At 41.1% G+C, this 18,389-nt stretch overlaps 5 protein-coding genes across 8 annotated transcripts; all 5 read left to right on the forward strand.

Moving 5' to 3' along the window:
* Positions 1 to 25: 25 nt before the first annotated feature.
* Positions 26 to 3,124, forward strand: LOC130686928 (uncharacterized). Its single transcript, XM_059496315.1, has 10 exons — positions 26 to 803; positions 875 to 961; positions 1,092 to 1,215; positions 1,297 to 1,580; positions 1,655 to 1,778; positions 1,867 to 2,075; positions 2,132 to 2,318; positions 2,377 to 2,589; positions 2,656 to 2,874; positions 2,937 to 3,124. The coding sequence occupies exons 1-10, from the start codon at positions 675 to 677 to the stop codon at positions 3,068 to 3,070; spliced, it is 1,710 nt and encodes a 569-aa protein (XP_059352298.1). The 5' UTR covers positions 26 to 674; the 3' UTR covers positions 3,071 to 3,124.
* Positions 3,125 to 3,797: 673 nt separating this feature from the next.
* LOC132088179 (G8 domain-containing protein DDB_G0286311-like) lies at positions 3,798 to 4,675 on the forward strand. Its single transcript, XM_059496332.1, has 4 exons — positions 3,798 to 3,859; positions 3,975 to 4,036; positions 4,142 to 4,605; positions 4,661 to 4,675. The coding sequence occupies exons 1-4, from the start codon at positions 3,798 to 3,800 to the stop codon at positions 4,673 to 4,675; spliced, it is 603 nt and encodes a 200-aa protein (XP_059352315.1).
* Positions 4,676 to 5,235: 560 nt separating this feature from the next.
* On the forward strand, positions 5,236 to 11,218 carry LOC130702196 (serine protease nudel-like). Of its 4 annotated transcripts, none has more exons than XM_057523887.2 (21): positions 5,236 to 5,870; positions 5,964 to 6,115; positions 6,176 to 6,312; positions 6,401 to 6,720; positions 6,803 to 6,907; positions 6,980 to 7,142; positions 7,207 to 7,484; positions 7,548 to 7,692; positions 7,767 to 7,897; positions 7,958 to 8,222; positions 8,288 to 8,460; positions 8,514 to 8,627; positions 8,691 to 8,859; positions 8,930 to 9,343; positions 9,418 to 9,606; positions 9,688 to 9,844; positions 9,908 to 10,055; positions 10,114 to 10,179; positions 10,245 to 10,572; positions 10,629 to 10,760; positions 10,815 to 11,218. In XM_057523887.2, exons 1-21 carry the CDS (start codon positions 5,333 to 5,335, stop codon positions 11,038 to 11,040), a joined length of 4,350 nt encoding a protein of 1,449 aa, XP_057379870.2. In that variant the 5' UTR covers positions 5,236 to 5,332; the 3' UTR covers positions 11,041 to 11,218. The 4 variants fall into 4 exon arrangements, with proteins under 4 accessions (XP_057379870.2, XP_059351982.1, XP_059351981.1 ...); XM_059495999.1 differs by having other exon boundaries at positions 5,237 to 5,870; positions 9,685 to 9,844; positions 10,251 to 10,572; XM_059495998.1 differs by having other exon boundaries at positions 5,237 to 5,870; positions 6,404 to 6,720; positions 9,685 to 9,844.
* An 855-nt stretch (positions 11,219 to 12,073) lies between these two features.
* LOC130686919 (small ribosomal subunit protein mS22-like) lies at positions 12,074 to 13,501 on the forward strand (the record flags this gene model as incomplete). The annotated part of the gene is made up of 5 exons (XM_057510080.1): positions 12,074 to 12,251; positions 12,309 to 12,637; positions 12,724 to 12,867; positions 12,924 to 13,244; positions 13,315 to 13,501. Coding segments are annotated over 5 exons (1,092 nt in total), but the record flags the coding sequence as incomplete, so codon positions are not given.
* A 698-nt stretch (positions 13,502 to 14,199) lies between these two features.
* On the forward strand, positions 14,200 to 18,303 carry LOC130700002 (uncharacterized). The gene is made up of 9 exons (XM_057522054.2): positions 14,200 to 15,035; positions 15,094 to 15,876; positions 15,935 to 16,832; positions 16,895 to 17,143; positions 17,221 to 17,276; positions 17,336 to 17,429; positions 17,501 to 17,666; positions 17,823 to 17,931; positions 18,005 to 18,303. The coding sequence occupies exons 1-9, from the start codon at positions 14,332 to 14,334 to the stop codon at positions 18,063 to 18,065; spliced, it is 3,120 nt and encodes a 1,039-aa protein (XP_057378037.1). The 5' UTR covers positions 14,200 to 14,331; the 3' UTR covers positions 18,066 to 18,303.
* Positions 18,304 to 18,389: the final 86 nt, after the last annotated feature.

The raw sequence follows: 18,389 nt of genomic DNA on the forward strand, positions 1-18,389 counted from the left end.
ATGTAACCCCCGACACAACTTTTTCTGGAAATAAAATAAATTATTATGATTATGTCTGTCAATCAACATGTTCGATGATTGTAATGTAAACAAACCGACTTTTTGTTTATCTTCTATTTAATCAAGATTTCAACAACCGTTTTTTTTATCGTTACAGGGTGATGCTTTCACAACTGACAGCGTTATAAGCGTTTCCGTGTTCCATACCCACTCTCTCGTATTGCGTACGTGACACGACGTATTTGTTGTTCGGCAGACATAGGTAATTCTTCAGTCCTTAGGCCTGATAACCTTCCCTGTATGTACATTTTTTTCTCATTTAACATGGCTGTCTAATTCTTCCCGACTTATAACAGACGATTGCTCATTTAAATTTAATTAACAACTGTGTAGCGCTTGTCTTAGATATTCCAGCATGAAAAGAACCTTGACTGCGAATTATTTCCGCGTTAATATGGACCAGTTCGGCGTTGCTATCCTCATCGTTTTCTTACTTCGGCTTGCGCTGGGATCAGGCAATATACTACATATGATGAGAAATTAAAAGTAAATGCATTGATTGTTATTAGGATAAGTACCCCACAGAACAAGCCAACCCATGTCAACGTGAATGTATCGAGGGTGAGGTGGCTCAGCGCTGCAACTACATTTTTCACATTGAATACTATTACACCATGAGCAAAGCCTGTTATGACTGTCCACACATCCAAACGGACTGCGATAGGACTTACTGTATCGCTGCTGACGGTGTGGAGCGGGGCCTCTTTGTTATCAACCGTCAAATGCCAGGCCCATCTATTCAGGTGTAACGACCAAAAATATCAATTGGAACGTTTAACTAAAAGAATAACTTTTAACTGTTGCCTTCAAATAGGTTTGCCAGGGCGATACAATTATAGTTGACGTCAAAAACCATTTGGCAAGTGAAACGTGTAGCATTCATTGGCATGGAATCCATCAGGTAAATTGTTTTGTAAATATGTTGAATCGTTATCACAAATTTAGCGATAGAAATCCGATGAGCTCACAATAGCGGACTGAGATTCACAGATTGAAACTAGCAAATACCTTTCGTATTTCCTTCCTTTCAGGTAGGCACACCTTACATGGACGGAGTACCTTTGGTAACTCAATGTCCCATATCCCCTGCTTCATCGTTTCGATACACTTTCCTGGCTGGGAATCCGGGAACGCATTTTTACCATTCGCATTCCGGTGAGCTCGGTTCTCGCATCTCCACACGCAGTTATAAACGATAGTGATTAACTAACAATCAACAATCGCATGTCTTGTAAGGTTTCCAACGAACTGACGGAGTCTTCGGTTCGTTAATCGTTCGTCAGAGCAAACAAAAAGATCCTCATTCTTCTTTGTATGATTATGATCTTCCCGAGCACGTCATGCTAGTATCTGACTGGCTGGGTGAGTTAGGTGTGGCCAAATTCGTCGCGCATCATCACGACGATGGCGACAATAAACCATCCAGTATGATAATCAATGGGAAAGGTCGAATTCCAAAACCAAGAAACGAGTTGACGTCCAACGAGACAATGTCACTCTCAGTATTCAACGTTGAACAGGTAATGCCAACATACCGGGCTATGTTGTAATTTCTGAATGTTTTTCGAATTGCGCGTCTGCGTATCAAACTTAGGGAAGACGCTATCGCTTCCGGCTGATCAGCAATGGGTTCCTGAATTGTCCAGTTCAATTGTCGGTTGATAATCATACTCTTTTAGTGATCGCTAGCGATGGAGGCTCTATTCAGCCTATTGAAGGTAGTGCGATTTGTTTTGCTCTGTTTTCACGTGAAGTATTTGAGCCTTGCAATTTGCTGCTTATTAACTGTATATTTTCTTTTTCAAGTTGATTCGCTTATCATTGATGCTGGTGAGAGATACGATTTTGTCGTGAATGCAGATCAACAAATTTCATCTTATTGGATTCGATTACACGGGCTTATGGATTGCGGTCCCAAAAAAGTTTTCCAAGCAGCTATACTTCGTTACAATGGAGCGCCAGAAATTGAACCAGAAGAAGTGTTAACATTCGAAAATACTGAACGATTTGGCAAAGTATTTAAAAAAAACCGTTTCCCTTTTATTTTTACTGCATGTTCATTTATAAAAAGGTGTTGAATCCCGTTAATTTCGCACCTGGAGATGATCAGCACGTCACCATAGCGGAAATGAGGGCGTTGGCTGACAATCTGACTGACTGGATAGGAGAGCCTGACATAAAATTCTATTTAGCATATGACTTTAATGCTGTAAACAACTGGCATTTTCACGATTCCCAGTACTACCCTATATTTGGCGGTATTCAACATTATAAATTTACACGTAACACATAATAACTAATACTGTTGATGTTTAGTGGAAAAAAATCATCGGTTATACACTCCACAAGTGAATCACATAAGTCTACGATTTCCTCCATCTCCGCCTCTTTCTCAATACAACAGTTTAATGCCAGAAGTGTTTTGTAACGAATCGACAGTTTCCAATTGCACTGAAGAATTTTGCGAATGCACCTACACGTTGAATGTTCCTCTAGCATCTCTGGTGGAACTAATAGTCATCGACGAAGGTGTCTATTTCAGTTTTGTTCTATTTTAACTGCGTGAATCGATAATTCTCACGACCGAGTTTTCAGGTGTAACGTTTGATGCTACACATCCTTTTCATCTTCATGGCTCATCCTTCCGCGTAGTTGCAATGGAGCGTGTTGCCAGCAACGTCACCGTTGATCAGATTCGTGCGATGGATGAAAACGGCCAAATCCGTCGGAATTTAGTGGACGCTCCCGTCAAAGACACAGTGGCTGTGCCTGATGGTGGCTATACTATTATTCGCTTCGTGGCAACAAATCCTGGTAGTTTGGAGCAGTTAATCCTCATGAGTTTCGGTCATTCTTTTTTTTTTTTCTAAATTTAGGGTATTGGTTGTTTCATTGCCATTTGGAATTTCACATTGAAATTGGAATGGGATTGATATTCAAAGTTGGCGATCACGAAGAATTTCCACCTATTCCTGAAAATTTCCCAACATGTGGGAATTGGTTTGCGTGAACAATAACTACCATTTTAATCAAAATAAACAAGCTCTGATGCTTGTGTAGCCTATACATTCGTATTATAGCGTCTAGGTTTCCCGTATCTTTGTACATTTATTGAGATGGGCAACAATTCATGACGATACCAGGTCGCTTGGTGGTTCACCTTTTTCGAATTTGCCGCTTAATTGGTATAGGTGAAGCAGAATAATGAGAGTGGATTGAACCATACAGGCTTTGGTAAACTATACAGGTTACCTTAGAAACTCATCGTTGGAAACTCATTGATGTCGGTGACTGTGGTCGCCATCTCACGGGTTTCACTCACGAAATGACGTCACAAATAAAGACTGGAAAGTGCGCGAACTATCCACCTATTATTTTGTAGCCCACAGGTATTCAAGGGATCATCAGGGTTCACATCACTGAGCGCATCCATCAGTCTGAGATCCCTTTGCCATCGGCAGTTGTGACCACGCGACATTCTCGATCATTTCGTTGCCACACGCTCGTCGACGTCAAGTTTTCTCTCTGCATCACGCCATCAATAGCTGATGGTGGCAGTTAATTGAAAACCATAGACTTCAACGAAGGTAAGTTTTGTTTCCGATTCAGACTATCTCTGTGTATTGTGGAGGAGGGGGAAGAAAAACTCTAGATTAAAAAAATGTAGGATAGTGTGCTTTACCTAGTGCTCCATTTTCTCTGCATGTCGTTCTCTGCATGGCGTTTCAGTGCTCGACATGGTTGAACAAGGAAATCCTTTCACTTCCATGGTGTCATGCAAATGGTTGGTTGTCATCGGGTACGTTATTTCCTTTCGTTTTCGGAGCGTGTCAAATTTAGCTTATCTACTTTAATAACTTTTTTTCGTCATAGTGGTTGATTTAAAAAATGTTTATGTCAATGTATTTTAACAGCATTTTGACTATCGCCATCTCTCTGGTTGCCGGCATCATTTTGGGTGTTATCGCCGTCCATTGTAAGTCCACTTCAATTTTGTAATTGTACGAGACTATATCTTGGTTTATTGATGCCTTGTTTTCACTTTATTTTTACAAACTGTAATAATTACGACGTGATTTAGTCAGTAATGCTACTGCAGCTAAAGATTCGGCTTCAACGGCGGACGCGGGAGGTATTATGGCGTCAGCCGGAGCTCAGCAGATGGATTCAAACACAACAGTTTTCTCTTCCATCAGCCCCACTTTTAACCCCATGTTATCAACGGAGAAGCATAATGAAAGAGACGTAACAGACATATCGCCAGAAGCAATAACAGAGCCTACTTACAGTATTTCACCAAATACTACCACACCAAATACTCCTGCCACGACTAGTGCCACGACTCCTGCCACGACTCCTGCCACGACTCCTGCTACGACTCCTGCTACGACTCCTGCTACGACTCCTGCTACGACTCCTGCTACGACTCCTGCTACGACTCCTGCTACGACTCCTGCTACGACTCCTGCTACGACTCCTGCTACGGCGCCTGTCACAACTACTGCTAAGACCGCAACAACAAGTCCCACGACTAGCTCTACAATGGTAATTATTACTACCACTAAAACGACTACGTCAACGAATATTGCAACGACCCTAGGGGCGACCACTATGAAAAACGATGCAATTGCAAATGCAAGTTCCAGTACTCGAAATGATACGCTTACTAGTTCCACGTCAACAACAGCAACAGTTTCCCAATCAGCTGGAAATGACACTGGTGGTGTTATTGAATTAAAGGATGGCCCGAAAAAAAATGCTACGTTGATACCAAGTACTAGCACAAACACAACGATTAGTGCAGGAACTGAAACTTCAACGGCGCTACCACTTTCATCATTAACTGCATCAACTACAACTAAGGCCTCACCAGTAGACAGCTCCTCCGACGTCTTTCTTACACGGCCGGTATGGCTGCAAAGCAACACAACAACGCGTCTGAATAGTAGTTCAGTTTTTACTACAAGTATGCCGACATTATCATCACTGGCTAACGCTTCGAATTTTTCAGCCAACAACAGTGTACTTTTGCCAAGTAATTCTGGCTCCATTTCCAATCTGTCTATGGAATCTCACGTGGTGGACAGCTCAAGTCAAGCTTCTCTCCCCACGTCCTCTACGTTACATCAAGGAAATCAGACTTCTATGGTCAATGTAACTGTTTCTACAACGGCAGCTTCTTCCGAAACGGTTAGCTATCATGACCTGTCTGAATCTGAATTGAAAGCGCTCAAAACAACGCTATCCACTCTCAGCAATATTTCAACGAAAAATGATTCTGCCTCTTCTATTGGAATGTCAAACTCGTCAACAACGACAACAGCAGCAACGACAACAGCAAAAGCAACATCAACAACGCCAACAACAACCGAAGCAACAACAAGCAACAACAACAAGTTTGTCTACAACTAGTCCGTTGCCACTTGTCACGACTATTGCGCATGGAACTGGTAACAAGACAACAATTATAGAAGAACATGAGAACACGACTGCCAGTACAACAGAAAGTTCTACTGTTATCAATTCGACTAGCAGAGCACCGGAAATAACAGTACCTATGGAAGTTGACAATGATAAAAACAACGATGATTTAGACGAATCTGAGGTGGTGGAGTTGGAACCGCCGTCATATCCGTGTCCTGGATCTCCAAACACATTGATCTACCACGAGCAAATGTGCAATGGCCTGGTGGACTGTCCGGAGGCTACCGACGAGATAGGTTGTACTTGCCGGAACCGAATGGATCCCAGTAAAATCTGTGATGGGGTTTTCGATTGCCCTTCTCTTGACGATGAAACAGGGTGTCGCGGTAAGAATTCTAGCACGAGAAAAAAAAATAACCTGTTCCAAAAAACAATGACTACGTTAATCACTTAGAATTTTTACGAATTTTAATCATCAGGTTGTAACGCAAGCCAGTTTAATTGCGACATCACAAGGCAAAGACCTCTATGCATTCCATTGAGACAACGATGTGATGGCTTGGAGCAATGTCCTGATGGAATGGATGAAATCAGTTGCAGCATTCTATCACCTAATGAATACTCACTTGAGGTATCGCCCATGCAATTACCTTCAAACTTCAATTATGATTCGTTTTTTGAATATTATTAGGTTTCCGTAGCTAAGTACAGCTCCGGATATGTGATGCATAATGTCAAGAGTAAGTGGTATCCGTTGTGTGGTTCATCCGGCAACGTGACCAGCTTGATCTCCGGCATTTGTCAGTTGACTGTTGGTGACGGTCTTGGGTAATGTTACGTTATTATCATCGTTTGTTTTAGTAAAAATTAGAGCTAATTCTTAATTAGTCTTGTTTCGTATTCGCCATGGTGGCAGCAGTTTCAACATATCCAAAAGAAAAGCGAATTCCGCGGTTTACAAAGGCCAATACGCCATGATGTTTGATGTTGCAAAAAGAGTCAGGCTTGTCAAAAACTGTTCGGATCTCGTTTTTGTTGAGTGTCCGTCACCTCGGTGTGGTAGGAAGGCTCCGACTCAGGCAGAAATCGGTCATAGAATGACAACTAAATCCAACAACGCAACGATAGCCACAACTACGACAAAAATGCCTTTTCAAAACGTTTTCTTTAGCAATTCATCAAAGACTTCTGGACAAAGTTTGCAGCAGGCGTTTGAAACTCCTAGAAATTTGACAGGTAGCTATTTCGTCACCAGCACTATCTTACAACTAGTTACACACATGTACATTATTGTTTGGATTGACAAATAATTGAACAGATCAACCCCGTGTTCTTGAGCGCCGTCTTCGAAGAGCGGACTTCCACTGCCAATCGCTCGGGTGTAGTCGCCTCACTGGTCGTTATTCGCATTCAAAAACCCAACGTAAGCCCTTCTCTCGTTGAAATTTTTGCTAGTTGAATTAGACTGATATGGCCTTTCATTTGCAATCTTCAGGACGTAAGAGACGAGGCACTTTGAACAGAGTGGTTGGCGGCCGCGAAAGCAATATGGGTGCTTGGCCATGGGCGGTGGCCATCATTCGCGACGGTGTCTTCAAATGCGGTGGTTCTTTGCTAGACAGCAATTGGATCTTGTCAGCAGCCCATTGTTTTCCCGCGTAAGCCACAGATATTGTACATTGGCCGTTAAACATATTTATAATCCTTGTTCGTTTATTAAAGGTTGGAGAAATCTCATTTTGAAATTCAATTGGGTATGTTACGGCGGTCTTCTTATTCCCCCTTGGAGCAAACTCGAGCCATTCTTTCCATTTATATTCACCCAAATTACAATTCGCATACCCTGGAAAACGACATTGCATTATTGCGAGTACAAAAGCCTTTGCAACTCAATCAATGGACTGCTCCCGCATGTCTGCCAAGTTTTGGCTATTTTCCACGCAACGACACACTTTGTACCGTCGTCGGATGGGGAAACGTCCAAGAAAACGGACCTGAATGTATGAGGTGTCTAGTTTTTAATCGTCTGACCGACTAAGTGTTAATATTTCCACTTTACCTAGCGGATTCGCTTCGTGAGGTTGCTGTTCCTATTAAACCTTGCAGCGCTGACCTGGCTGCCCGTAAGGACAAAATCCTGTGCGCAGGTTATCCCGAAGGAAAAAAGGATTCGTGTCAGGGAGATTCAGGTGGACCCTTCATTTGCCCGTGAGTTATTTTTTATTGGTATTTCCTGGAATTTTTAGTATGAGTTTCTGGTTTTTTTTTACACATAACATTAGGGATCCGAAAATTCGTGACCGTTGGTTATTGGTTGGAATAGTCAGTTTTGGTTTGGGATGTGCGCGCCCCGGAGAATTGGGTGCTTATACTAATGTTGCTTACTACGTGAACTGGATTGCTGAAGTCATGGGTATGTTACAATTAATATTGGGCTTGATGAGTAGTTTCTTTACACTGAAAAAATTTTTAGATGAAAAGACCGTACAGTTAAAGCGGATTCCTAAACAGAGTTGCAGCGGGCTGATATGTCCGCGCGGAACGGGAGCCTGCTTAACCCCAGACTTGATTTGTGATGGAATCATAGATTGCTTGAACGCAGAGGATGAACTGGGTTGCACTACAAACCTTCCGCCTACAAGTCACGAGCCAATTGTTACGACAATTTCTCCAAATTTAACCACCACTGCACTGCCACGTCCAACCGTCTGCTCGGTTGACCAATTCACTTGTTCCAAGTAATTTCATGACATGAGTTAGTATCTTCATAAAAAATAACCATCGTTGATATCTTTTAATCTAGAGTGTTCCAGTGCGTTCAGCTTTCGCATAAGTGCAACAAGGTCATTGACTGCATCGATGGAACGGATGAATCTTCCTGTTCTTGCGGCGATTATTTAAAGGGCATTGGAAATTCTGAATTACTCTGCGACAACCATGTCGACTGCGCAGATTTTTCGGATGAAGCCGGATGTCGTAAGTTGGGATCTTTAACACACCCTAAAATAAATAACGATTTTTTTTTTCAGGGACTTGTCGATCGGATGAATATTACTCACTCGCTTCCGCGCAGTGCACTCCATACAAAGAAATGTGTAATAATCGTGTAAAGAATGCACAAGGCGATGATGAATCTCAATGCCGTAAGACTGTTTCTTTCACTTGTTACAAATAATGTTCTACGTTTTATGAAATTTAAAAATTAGTGGCCCTGATTCCGCAATACTTCTCTGTTGCACTCGATCGAACTGGAAGACCCAAACGTGAGCAATCGGGTTTAGTAGCCATGAACAAACTGGGGGTCTGGAATCCAATTTGCGTTCAAAATTGGTCGTCTTCGGTCAGTGACGAAATCTGCAGTTTCATTGGATATGGGTATTTTATTCTTTTTATTTAATTTGGCTTGTTTATAATTACATTTTTTAAAAACTTTTGCGTCTTAAAGGCCTGGGCTTTCATACAGTTTACTTTCTGGTTCGAAGCTGCTTCCATTAAAACCATTGGAACCACCACAAGGATTCCTGTGGAATTCTTCAAAACCATCACAATCGCCATCGACTCTATTTAAAAGCGATCTTGGTTTGTTCAGCGAAGATTTCAATTTGACAGCATTACATTCGATTGCCAAACGACAATCTGTAACCTCTACAACGAGCGATTGCAAATTTGTGAATGTAACATGTAGCAACCAACTGTGCGGAATCCGACCGAATCTCGGCGGATGGGACACCTTGCCGAACACTGAAGGACGTTTCCCTTGGCATGCTACCCTTTTCCTCGAAGGCCAATATCTTTGCGGTGCAACGCTAGTGGCCCCTCAATGGCTACTAGTATCCTCCGTCTGTTTCCGCAACATTGAGTAAATTCCAATGATATGTTCTCATTTAACAGAAATGTGTTCTTCAATCATCTCACTGTTTAACTGATTTTTAGCTTGACCAAAGACTACGTAGCTGCCTTATTAGGTAGCAGGAGGCTGATACCATTTACTTCACCGATGGAACAAATTCTGCGTGTTGCAAATAGCGTGAAAATTTCTACAACCAGCAAGATGACCCTTCTCTTCCTTGAACGGCCCGTCAAGTTGACTGAACATGTGAACCACGTTTGTTTAGCTTCATCGTAAGTTGTCCCGGCTACCCAAAAAATACTAATATAACAGAAAATTACGTTAATCGTTGGAACGATATGCTTTTAAAGTAGGGAAGCTGTGCGCAACCTCATCAAGAACCAATGCGTGGCAGTCGGAATGAATGGAACGCTACTGGCTAGTTCGGCTAGTTTTTCGCAAATAAAATTGAATGTCGGTCGTACACTTTTGGCCACCTGGACCAACAACGAAACTATCTCTTGCCCTTCGGTATGCAAAATCAACAAAACAACGTTTCATTATAGCAAATTAATTGGGCACTTGGATTGGCAGGACAAGTGGTCTGGTAACGTAGTTTGCTCCGATGGCTTTACCTGGTATGCCGTTGCCGTCTTTGAGCGTGATTGTTCTAAAAGAGAACCATATGTTAACACTCTCGAGGGAATTTGGCAAAATTTTGATACCATTAGGGAAACTATAAGTAAAAAATTTAGTCTTTCTTTTAACTGACACGTATATTAAATAACCGTTCGCTTTAGCGTGCAACCAAACAAATTTAAAAGCTATCCAGAGGAAAAAACGGCAGCTTCAAATTTCGTGTACAAGTACGAGCCTACCTTCTAGGACGACTAGAGAATTTGAATTGCAACGATTTCTTTTTCTGTTTTAGTGCCAGTCCTACCAGCGCCTAGGTGTGACTCTTGGCGTTGCCCATTGGGTGCTTGCCTGAGTAAGAATGAAACATGTGACGGCATCCCTAACTGTCGGGATCGCAGTGATGAAACAGAAGCTTGCCGTCCTGCTGAAAAGAATGAATTGATGCCATCCGTTAACTCATCAATATGTGATGAAAGCGAGTACAAATGTCTTGATGGTCAATGTATCCCTGGCGACGCACTTTGCGATGGTGTAGTTGATTGCGCCGCTGGTGAAGATGAAAAAGCGCCTTTTAGTGATCTAGAATGTCCCACTGATTTCTTTCGTTGTCTCAGTCCAGGGTAATTGTTCGTTATATGCATAATCAAACAGAAAGTGAGGTTATTTTTATTTCTAGACAAAACCGTAGTCAAGAAACGATCCCCATGTCAGCTGTCTGCGATGGTGCAGAGAATTGTTCAAACGGCATGGATGAGTCGAAGTGCGTGTCACTTAGTGCTGAATACCCGGTCATAGTTGACACAAATGGGTAAGTGAATTGAAAAATAAAATAGCAACCTGATTACATTTTTTATAATTTCAGGAATCCATTGAAACTTTCACCGTCTGGATTTGTTGTTGTTCGTGTAAACGGCGTGTGGTATCTTTACTGCGCAAACTTGTGGTCGGAGAAACTGACCGCTGGTACTTGTAGTGTTTTCGGTTTTGGGAAACGGGCTTCGTTTGAAGCTGTCGGTTCATCGGCCTTTTCACCGATCAGTAAGGCCAGTCAACAATGCTCACTTGCCGTTTTTCTTAATTGCGCCTAGTCTAACTACCTTGTTACCTAAAAAAAACTTCCAAAATGTTCTTGTTTTGTTTTAACCTGCGCGATTTTTAAGTTTGAAGCTTTTTGTTCTTCATCAACCTTCATCCAGCATCTGCTCACCACCCATGTTTTACGGCACTGTTATCATAGCTTAACTACAATATACAAATTGAACTTTATCGCTGTTAATAATGGGCAAAAGCCTTAGACAACCTGTTCTGAAAAAATAAAATACATACAAAAGAAACATGAACCTTACAGAAAAAAAATATTAGCCTACATGGTTTTTATACGATTTCAGATGACATCATCCTGTTTCCTTCGTGCGAAAAAAAATATCTAAATAGCCCCCACCCAAAGCTAAATTTGATTGAGATGTGCGTTCCTGGCACAGAGGTTATCCCCTCGCTTTGTATTCTGTTGGCCCCGGGTTCAAGTCCCGACACCGCCATGCCCCTCCCTCTATGCCCTCCTCCCACCACCCTCCCCTCCCACCCACTTCATCGTTCAAGATTCATCTCAACGGATTCGCAAGATTCTTCATCTCATCGGATTACGCAAGATTCTTCATCTCATCGGTTTACGCAAGATTATACATCTTCATCGCTTCGAACATCATCTAAAAAAATTCAAGAAAGAAGAAGAAAAAAGAAGAGCCAGAAGAAGAGCCTACTATAAAGGGGCTAAATGGCACCACACTAAAAAACACACACACTTACACTTACACGTTTACAGACGTTTCACATCGATCTGTAGTACCGTTCACTACACGTTGAAGATCGATTCACAAACTGAAAGGTGGAGATGAGGTAATCGTAGCTTGTAGGTTGTTCGTAAGCCTCCCCATGGCCACTAGGTTCATGGATGCTGGCAGCTAATCATCGAGCTATGTGACCCTCTTCGATACCCGTAAGTTTTTTGTTTTCCTTACTGCACCACTAGGGCTAGCAGGTTAGTAGGTAGGCAGGCTGGTTTAAAAATAATAATCAAAAAAGGAAGAAAAGCAAAATAACAAACAAACAACTACAAAATAAATACCTGGCAATGTGGCGACCAGTTCGTTGTCTGCTGTGAATTGTAAAAAACTAAAAATGGCCACGAGAGCTGTTATGTTTACTATCGGCAAGTTTCGATGTTTTCCCATCTTGAAAAATGGAATTGCAAAGTTCACAACGTCAAGTAATCTGTTGAACACTTCTACATTCGACCCAGGTTTTTTCATTGTTGAGGATTTGTATAAGTTCTTGTAAAACAATATTTTCCTTGCAGGGTATACTCGCGATCCTAGTGTAGTGTTTTTCAAAGAAAATGTCCAAGGTTTACTTGACAGACTCACTGGCCGTGATTATGATAAGGTCTTTCAAAACCGAAAACTAGGACAGAGGCTAGAGCCTCCCAAGTATGAGCTTTTAACACAAGCTGAAGTTGACGAAGTGATGGCAGAGATGGAAACAAAGCTCAAAAGAAAACTCCAAATGCCCCCTCTTCTCAAAGCAAGGGAACCAGTTACTAAAATCTTGTCTGAAGATCCCGAGCTACAAGGTTTTGATAACTGCAAGTATGTTTTCATCGACATATCACAAGGAATCAATGATAGGGTTGGTATTATTAACTGTAAAATAACATCTATTATTTACTTAAGAGAAAATAATCAACTATAAACGGGTTATATTTTATTTCACAGAAGCGTGAAGTTGTTGTCAGGGATCCAAATGGTGTCTTGAGAGATGCATCTTGGGAAGAAAGACAAAAAATGTGTCAAATTTACTTTCCCATTCCAGGACGACAAATTTGTATGCCAAAAATGTTTGAAGAAACTCATTTACAGGTAGTATGAACTGACACACCTAAAAGCTTCACCCAAATGAACTATTCCTTCTTAAGGACTGCCTTAACCAAGGTCAATATGCATTCGTACTTGATCGTGCTTGCGCACAGTTTGAACCCGATGACCCAGAGTACATTCGTGTAACAAGAACGACATATAACTGTATCGATGAGAACAGTAAATTTCCCGCTTTGAGATCCACGCGCCATTTCGGTCCAATGGTGCTACATCTTGTTCTCTGCAAGCGAATGGACAATCTACTGTTCCATTTTATTACTTCAAAGGACGTTAAAGCTGGTGCCGATCTTGTTCGCCTTTTTCATCTGGTCTGGAGTGATTCATCGTCTAGCGAATTAGATGAATTCCAATTAATTGAGGTAGTTTGTAAATGTGTTTAATTTTGAGTCACAATTGCAATTCTGCAGTAACTTATGATGCGTTGTTTAGGACTACATTCAAGGACCGGCTTTAAAAAAACCCACATTAGAGCTGGCATGGCAAACATTTTTGGAAATAGAAAAACAACGACTTGAAGCTCCCAGTCAACAAAGCAAGGCGTCAAATTGATCCTGAAATAGTCAACATGTAACTACTGCTGTAATGGTTGCAAACTAAATGTTCCCATTTCAAAGTTTGTCAGGACTTCACTCATCCGGATTTCAGATCTATTCATGGTTTTTTTTTTAATGAAAGTTACAAATTCTGAAACAAAAGAAATCAACATTTCCATTTTAGCCTAACAACCGAATAGTCTAACAGGAAATCTGTTCCTGCCACGGCTAGTTTGTGCGGGTATAAATCGGCAAAGTGTGATAGGCGATATTGCTTTAGTAACTTAGAACGTATATTTTGAAATTATTATGAAATTGCTTTCTAGGCACTGGATTTGGTGACAAGAGTAGCGTCGGTAGCTTGTATAATGAAGTAATAATTAGAGTAACGTAACAAATAGAGCGATTACCGGTGATAGCTGAGAAAAAAATTAGTTTCTAACAAGAAGGTTTCTTCTTTTCTTTTTGCGGTTTCAAGTCTTTCGTGCGGCGGTTGGTTGTTTTGCGATTTTGGGATATCTTCGTAAATCCGAAGGCCAATTTCATCTACTGCAGCTTTTAAATTTAGAGTTGCTAACTTACCAGTAGTTTTTGACTACTCTGCTTCTTTCACCTAGCTGCGTTCATAACCCGTAGTCTAACTACTGTAATTATTATCCTGTTGATTTAGAATTACATCGGTTGTTCGCTATCAATGGCAAATTGACAAAGCTACAAAACCCTTAAGCTTTCGAATTGAGAAGCTTAACATAGGGCGATAGGTTGTTCCTATTGCTCGCTAGATGACTCAAAGGACAAATATTTATCACGTTTTAAAAGAGAACCAGCCATGTACGCAACAGGTCCATTTTGGAGAATGTCGGGAGATAGTTGGCTCCAACAGAAAAATCTTTAACCCAACCAATTTAGCAAAATGGCGGGCAATCAAAAAAATCTAGTGTCGTCACTGGGAGACGAAGAAAGAGTTCAGCAAACAAGGCGAACTGAAACTGCGCAAGTTCCATCGTCGAACTCTGTCATTTCTTCGAAACCTACAATCGATCAACAAAGAAAATTTAATCTCGAAGACTTGAAGAACATGTTCAAATCAGCAATTGATGCTGAAGTTGTGGAAATGATTTGGCAAGACAGCAATGAAAATAGTGATGTTGCACTTATGTTCTTAACCGAAATCAGTCCCAATTCACCGCCAACTGCTACTATAGTGAAAATGAGCAGCTGGTCAGATGTACTTGGATCAAGTAGCTCTATACCATTTACCGCAAACCAAGGAGTTAAACCCAAATCCACTGTGAAAGAAAAACACAGAATGGTGGAACCAATTCAATTACGAATAAATAACCTAGAAAAAATTCTTATTATAATGCGTGGTGTACCAGGTTCAGGCAAAAGTTATCTGGCACATCAACTAAAAGGAAATGGAGTGGTTTTGAGTGCTGATGGCTACTTTATAAATCAAGGCCAATATGTGTTTGATCGCAATCTTTTGGGTTTTGCTCATGAATGGAATCAGAAAAGGGCAAGTGAAGAACTACAAAAAGGAACCAACCCTATAATTATTGACAACACAAACTTGGAAGCATGGGAGATGCAGCCATATGTCATAATGGCTTTGAGGTAAAAGAGTAAATTATTCCCAAAAATATCTCTAGCATAAGTGTTTATGTATTTGCAGGCATAATTACTCAGTTGAATTGATTGAGCCTGATACTCCGTGGCGGGAAGATGTTCGTATTTTATCACAAAAAAATATCCATCGCGTACCACGGGAGAAAATCAGAGAAATGCTGGAAAAGCAAAGGGTTATGATCGATATTGCAGTGGTTGTTGAAAATTGCCGGCAAAAAATGAGCCAAAGCTTTCAAGGAACAGTGACATCTGTACAAACTAATAGAACCATTGCTGAAACAGCAGATATGAAGCACTGTAATGCAGAAACTGATCAATCACCAGTGCTCCAAAAGACACCAGCAGCAACGAACTACCAAATTGCTTCTTCGTCCAGTTTGGTCAATGTAATTAAGAAAAACGAGTGTGATGAACAGCCAATCGAAAAAAGTGCTTCTATGCCTCACATACCTCAGGCATCCGGAAACAGTTTCCTACAGAAAACCGTAACTAGTCCTTTACTAGAGGCCTTGATGACAAATGACACTACAATTGCCTTGAAACCGTCAACAACTGAAGTGGCGATCCAGACTTCGTTATTCGAATCCGAACCTCCGCTTCGCGAATTGACTGCCCGTAGCCGCTCCATACAATCGGCAATAACTGCACCTGGTTTGGGAAAAAAACTTTATAGTTCAAAATACTCTCTAGATAAAGGATGTCTAACTGACGAACTTGTGGAAGAACTTGCTGCTCGAGAAGCACTTGCGATTTTGAAATCTTATTTCCCGACAAAAGAAACAGATGATCTTGCTGACATATTGAAACAGTGTAATGGCGATTTGACTTGGTAATAGTTTATTGCATTTTGTGTAATTGTTTGTTAACTATTCCAGTTTGTAAAACAGGGCCGTCAACGTTCTTCTGGATTCGGGATACGAATGCGGCAATAATGTATCAGATTGTTTGGAATTGGAAGACGGTATCGACAAGTTGGAAGACCAACCGAACTGTATCAATTCTGCTTATGATGAAGCCGTAGAAAATATGTTGCAACAAACCACAGAAGAAGAGACAAATTCAGTAACCTCTTCTGAAACACCGCAACAATCGTTTTCGACTACATCAGCAACACTGGAGGAGACTGAAAGTTTAAGGAAGCACATAGAAGATTGCTTTCAATTAACGGATACCATAAGTGAACAGACTCGTAGGATATGCGGCAAAGAATATAATCAGTTTCGGGCGTCTCAGCTTCAGAAATCACGCTATAGTCAAAATCAGTTGCCTGAAGCAGCATCTGCACCAACTATCCCGACAAATTCAGTACCATTGGAGAGTCAAACAAAGAGTGATGCATGTCATTTATCGCTGGCTAGCTTTCCTACTTTGGGAGAACAAGTTACTTATACGACTGATTACCAATTACCGCCCTGTATGAATACCGAAAACAAATTTGGCATGGATCTTTTTCAACCTTTTTCCGTTGTAAGTCCACCGTTGCCCGAGGAAGAAGTGAAAGTGGACGAAGACCCCATGATTTCCATGACATTGGATGCCTCATTCGTCCAGCAACTGGTTAAATTGTTTGGTGTTCCAGATTTAAAAGCAAAACGAGTGCCATCAACCACTCCATCAAATCCCGTCAATGTTGATATCCCTTGGTCTTTAGCCGAGCAGATTTATTTACATTGGTGCTCCAGCTTAATAAGCGAAAATGAAGATAAGCCGATGGTCACCGAAGACCGTAAGGAGCTTCAAAATATAATGGATTTCGAGCTCGCAATGCAGTTGGTCCAAGACGAGGTTTATATTTGTATATTTTCATCTCATACAGATTTGTCTATGGTTAACTTTATAAAAAACAGAGAATCGCTGAGCGCAAGGAATTACGTGAAAGCTTGTCCACGAAGTTGTCATTTCAGATGCTACAGGAGAACTATCCTTCGGTTGACCCCCTTGCACTAGATGCATTGTTCGAAGCAAATAACTATAATTATTCTCATACGGTAACAGCCCTAAATGCCTCTCTAGGAACAAAGCCACAACCGCCCAAGATGCAAATTGTATCGGCAAACTCTCGCCTGACAAGAGAAGAAACACAGGCGAGAACACAAGTAATTTTTTCTTCCGGATCTTGTTTTTTCCCTTTCCTTTTTCGTATTAGTGTATTGCTATCTATTTCTATTTCCAGAAGCGTGAGTCCAAACCACCCCATCAGGAGCCGCGTGATTTGCGAACCGAAGCTTTGTAAATCATACTGATGTTTTGTTTTCACTTTTCACGATACTTACGAAGCTTTTATGCAGTTTGTACAACAAGCTACGACAGCAGTATTCGATGCAAGCCCAGGAATATCATCAAAGAGGCATGTCTGCCGCGGCAATGTATTACTCCAGCGAAGTAAATATTTTTATTTAGTGCTGCTGTCCACTGGCGTTGCCTCATATTCGTCTTCTTAAAAAAAATTTCAGAGTCGGCGGTATGCAGAGCTTTATAAAAAATGCAATCAGCAGGCAGCTCTACAAATCGTAGAAGAAAAAAATGCTTACCAAGACGAACGGACTATTGACTTACATGAGTTGCACGTCGTCGAGGCTCTGACCTGCTTGGAATCTTTCATAGTTGAAAATGCAAGAGGTATGGCTACTTTTGCTATTTATAGTCGCATAGAGTGTTAATGGCAAGAGCCGCGGGATAAGGGAAAGAAGGAACCCTGCATAGGCTTTCGTCACGCGTCGCTTATAACGTGAAATGAAGTACTAAAAGTATAACGTTTACCTCTTGACCTTTTAGAGGGAAGGAACGTAGTTCAAGTAATTACAGGCAGAGGCAATAACAGCCAAAATGGAAAACCACGCATTAAACCGGCTGTTGTTACGTTTCTTAAACAGAAAAGATATGGGTAACGTATCGTTCGGTAGAATTGTCAGATGGAAGTTTTGGCAGGGTTTCAGCTAAGTTTTTCTTTTAAATAGGTATGAAGAGGTGAATCCTGGAATGTTACGAGTATTTCTGTCTCGCTCCATGACCCGCTGAATTGCGTCATAAAAACATAAAATCCTTCCAACGAAGTACAAACGAAAAGCCTAGAGGCAATTCATTCATTATTTAGTATGCTACTCTTTGAAGCGAGTATAGCATTCCCTGGCAAGATTCAGGTTTTTTATTCAGGTTATTCAAAACCATGGGACAAAACTCATTTTAAATTTATCAACAGTGACCGTACGGGGGTATAATTAGAATATTTTTATTAATCAAGTACCTGATTGTATCATTGTTGTTCAAAATAAGTAAATGACTTGTCATTGGTTTAACTCTCAAAACGTGCAATAGGAATGATTTGAAGAGTAATGCGCAATG

The sequence above is a fragment of the Daphnia carinata genome, chromosome 7 (assembly GCF_022539665.2).
Source record: "Daphnia carinata strain CSIRO-1 chromosome 7, CSIRO_AGI_Dcar_HiC_V3, whole genome shotgun sequence".
Lineage (NCBI taxonomy): Eukaryota > Metazoa > Arthropoda > Branchiopoda > Diplostraca > Daphniidae > Daphnia > Daphnia carinata.